The sequence below is a fragment of the Trichechus manatus genome, unplaced genomic scaffold (assembly GCF_000243295.1).
Source record: "Trichechus manatus latirostris isolate Lorelei unplaced genomic scaffold, TriManLat1.0 scaffold00062, whole genome shotgun sequence".
Lineage (NCBI taxonomy): Eukaryota > Metazoa > Chordata > Mammalia > Sirenia > Trichechidae > Trichechus > Trichechus manatus.
Window position 1 is genome coordinate 9,169,026 of NW_004443998.1, and position 3,674 is coordinate 9,172,699.

At 50.4% G+C, this 3,674-nt stretch overlaps 1 protein-coding gene across 1 annotated transcript in view; it reads left to right on the top strand.

The window, feature by feature from the left end:
• Positions 1 to 2,824: 2,824 nt before the first annotated feature.
• The window catches only part of SIAH2 (siah E3 ubiquitin protein ligase 2), a 22,977-nt gene continuing 22,127 nt past the window's right edge, over positions 2,825 to 3,674 (top strand). The window contains exons 1-3 of the mRNA XM_023733848.1: positions 2,825 to 2,873; positions 2,972 to 3,041; positions 3,127 to 3,671. Of these exons, the coding sequence (XP_023589616.1) occupies positions 2,825 to 2,873; positions 2,972 to 3,041; positions 3,127 to 3,671 (664 nt within the window). The remainder of the gene's footprint in view (positions 2,874 to 2,971; positions 3,042 to 3,126; positions 3,672 to 3,674) is intronic.

Consider the following 3,674-nt stretch of genomic DNA (forward strand, 5'->3'; position numbering starts at 1 on the left):
AAAAAACAGAAAATAACAAATGTTAGAGAGGCTATGGGGAGACTGGAACTCTTATGCACTGTTGGTGGGAATGCAAAATGGTACAACCAGTACCATTTTGGAAAATGATATGGTGCTTCCTTAGAAAGCTAGAAATAGAAATTCCATATGATCCAGCAATCCCACTCCTAGGACTATATCCTAGAGAAATAAGAGCCGTCACACGAACAGACATATGTACACCCATGTTCACTGCAGCATTATTCACAACAGCAAAAAGATGGAAACAACCTAAATGCCCATCAACAGATGAATGGATAAACAAGCTATGGTACACACATAATGGAGTACTACCCAACGATAAAGAACAATGATGACTCTGCAAAGCATCTCACAACACGGATGAATCTGGAGGGCACTATGCTGAGTGAAATAAGTCAATCACAAAAGGGCAAATACTGTATGGGACCACTATTATAAAAACTCATGAAAAGGTTTACACACAGAAGAAACAATCTTTGACGGTTACGAGGGAGGGGAGGGGTGGGGAGGGAAAAACACTAACTAGACAATAGATAAGTGGTAACTTTGGTGAAGGGTAAGACAGTACACAATACTGGGGAAGTCAGTACAACTTGACCAAGGCAAAGTCACAGAAGATTCACAGACATATCCAAACTCCTTGAGGGACCGAGTTCCTGGGCTCAGGGCTGGGGACCATGGTCTCGGGGGACATCTAGCTCAATTGGCATAACAGTTTATAAAGAAAAGGTTCTACATCCTACTTTGGTGAGAAGCATCTGGGGTCTTAAAAGCTTGTGAGAGGCCATCTAAGATACGTCTACTGGTCCCACCTGTCTGGAGCAAGAAAGAATGAAGGAAACCAAAGACACAAGGGCCAGATGAGCGCAAAGGACTAATGGACCACAACTTCCTCAGCCTCCACCAGACTGAGTCCAGCACAACTAGATGGTGCTCGGCTACGACCACCGACTGCTCTGACAGGGATCACAATAGAGGATCCTTGACAGAGCTGGAGAAAAATGTAGAACAAAATTCAAGCTCACACACACACACAAAAAAGGACCAGACTTACTGGTCTGACAAAGACTGGAAAAAACTCCGAGAGTATGGCACCCGGACACCCTTACAGCTCAGTACTGAAGTCACTCCTGCGGTTCACCCTTCAACCAAAGATTAGACAGGCCCATAAAACAAACAATAACACACATAGTTCAACCACGTATACGAGACTAAATGGGCATACCAGCCCAGGGCAAAGACAAGAAGGCAGGAGAGGACAGGAAAGCTAGATGAATGGAAATGGGGAACCGAAGTTCAAGAAGAGGAGAGTGTTGACACGTCACAGGGTTGGCAACCAATGTCATGAAACAATATGCGTATTAATTGTTTAACGAGAAACTAATTTGCTCTGTGAACTTTCACCTAAAGCACAATTTTAAAAAAACCCAAAAACAAACCTACAGTGTTTCCCCTTGTCACTGAGGTAAATACCTTATCAAGCCAGTTACACAAGCCATACACCCTTGACACTCCCATTACATCCCCCCAAGCCCCAATGTACCCCGGCAGTGCATTCTCTCACCCTGTACCTTCAGCTCCTGATCCACCAGCTGCTCCTTGGAAATCCTATGGGGCAGTTCCACTCTGTCCTAGAGGGCTGCTGTGAGTCAGAATCCACTCCACGGCAATGGGTTTGGTTTTGGTGTCTTCCTACAACCTACCTACCTCTATGTATCTGAAATCCTCTCCGTTTCTTTATTGTCCTTTGCTCCCTTACTGGAATGAATGTAAACTGGATGGTAAACAGTCTCAGCTGAGCCCAAACAGTACCTGGCACATAATAAATGTTCAGGAAACATTTAGTGAATGACTGAATGACATCTCCATCTATTCATTTTTTTTTCAAGATTTAGATCAAATTCCACCAATTCCATGCAGGTGGTCTTTCTAGATGCCCTCTATAAAATTAAACTTTCTTTCCTCTGGGCTCCAACAGCATATTTCTTGACTGATTTTGTTCATTGATACTCACTAATATTAACATTAAACATTCACCAATAATGGCTTTTTAAACAGTGCTGATGGGTCAGGTTCTATTCTAAGCGCTTTACATATATCAACTGACTACTCCACCTATAAAATAGGTATTGTTATTATTCCGGTTTTACAGATGAGGAAACTAAGTCACAGAGAAGTTAGAGAACTTGCCCACAGTCATACAGGTGGTGGGTGGAGGGCACCGTCTTTCACTACGTCCAGTTAGCTGCTTCTTACCTCTCTCTCTCCTACAAAGAATCATCCAAATCCCATGGAGGTAGCCCTCTCCCCAATTCCAGTGTCCCTTCCCCCGAGTCCAGCTGTCACGAGCTCAACCAAAGTATGCCAAAAAAAAAAAAAAAAAAAAAGCTGTTTAACTTCAGAGCACCAAAACCCGTTGACATCCAGTCGATTCCTACTCATAGCGACCCTATAGAATAGAGTAGAATTGCCGCATTGCATTTCCAAGGAGCGGCTGGTGGATTCGAACTGCCGGCGTTTTGGCTAGCAGCCGAGCTCTTAACCACAGCGCCATCAGGGCTCCGACTCAGAGTACAGTATACATTAAATTAAATTAAACATGTGGCTGACTCCCGACTACCGTCCCCTCTCTAGGGCTTCCGCTGGGCGTGCAAGGCATAAAAGCCTTGGACTTCGGTGGGATCCCAAAGATGAGGGCGCAGCACGTTATACTGGGGTCTCACAACCACGTTTATGGCATTCCTGGTGATCTCGAACTCTCCTTTTAGCCAACGCTGTCCATTAACTCATTCCCTGGCCTACTATGCACGTCAGAGGCGCTCAATTCAAGGACGCTTTTGCCAGGTCCGCTGGTAAAGGAGTAAAGAAGTCTATCCACCTCCTCCCCACCCTGGGGCAGGACCAAGGGGCCGACCTGTACCCTTAATAGTTGGTCCTGCGCCCGCTGCAGATCCACCCATTGTCCTCCTCCCGCCCAAAGTTCTTTCTCTCGACCCCGCGTTCCAGACCTACAGCTCGCTGTCTGGCCGCGCAGCACACCCTCCCCCAGCGCTGGTGACTCAACTCAGGCGAGAGAAACCTCTCAGTTTTTTCCGACCTGCCCAGGGTCGGCGACGCCTGCGTCCCGCCCCACCCACCGTCCACGCCTCGACCCGGCCTGAAGTTGCCCTTCTGGTTTGAGGCAGGCGACGCGTCGGCGTGGCTCCCTGGGGTGTGGCTAGAGGACCTTGGCGACGCCTTCCCGGAGGGCTCCCCTCCCCTACCCGGAAAAGCTGACCCTGGCAGGCGACAGCAGGCGGCGGCGGCGAGCCGGGCATGCTCACTGGCGCGGACCAAGCCCGCGGCCCCAGCACGAAGCGCCCGCGCTAGGCGGCCCCCTGCGCTGCCAGCTGGAGCCGGGCGGAGCCCACGCCCGGGCGCAGGGTGGCTCTGCCAGTCCCCGCGCGCCTGGGCGGCCGCACACGTATCCAGGCGTCACGTCCGCGCGCGCCCCCGGGGCTTGCGTCAGCTGCCGCTCCAGAAGCTGGTGGGCTGGGGCTCTGCGCACCGCTCGGGTTCGGGGCCCCGGACGCCGCCGGGAGGAGGGCACCGTGCGGGATCGGAGGGCGCTGAGGGGTCTCTGGAACGCCGGGGGCCCTCGGAGAGCGCCAGTG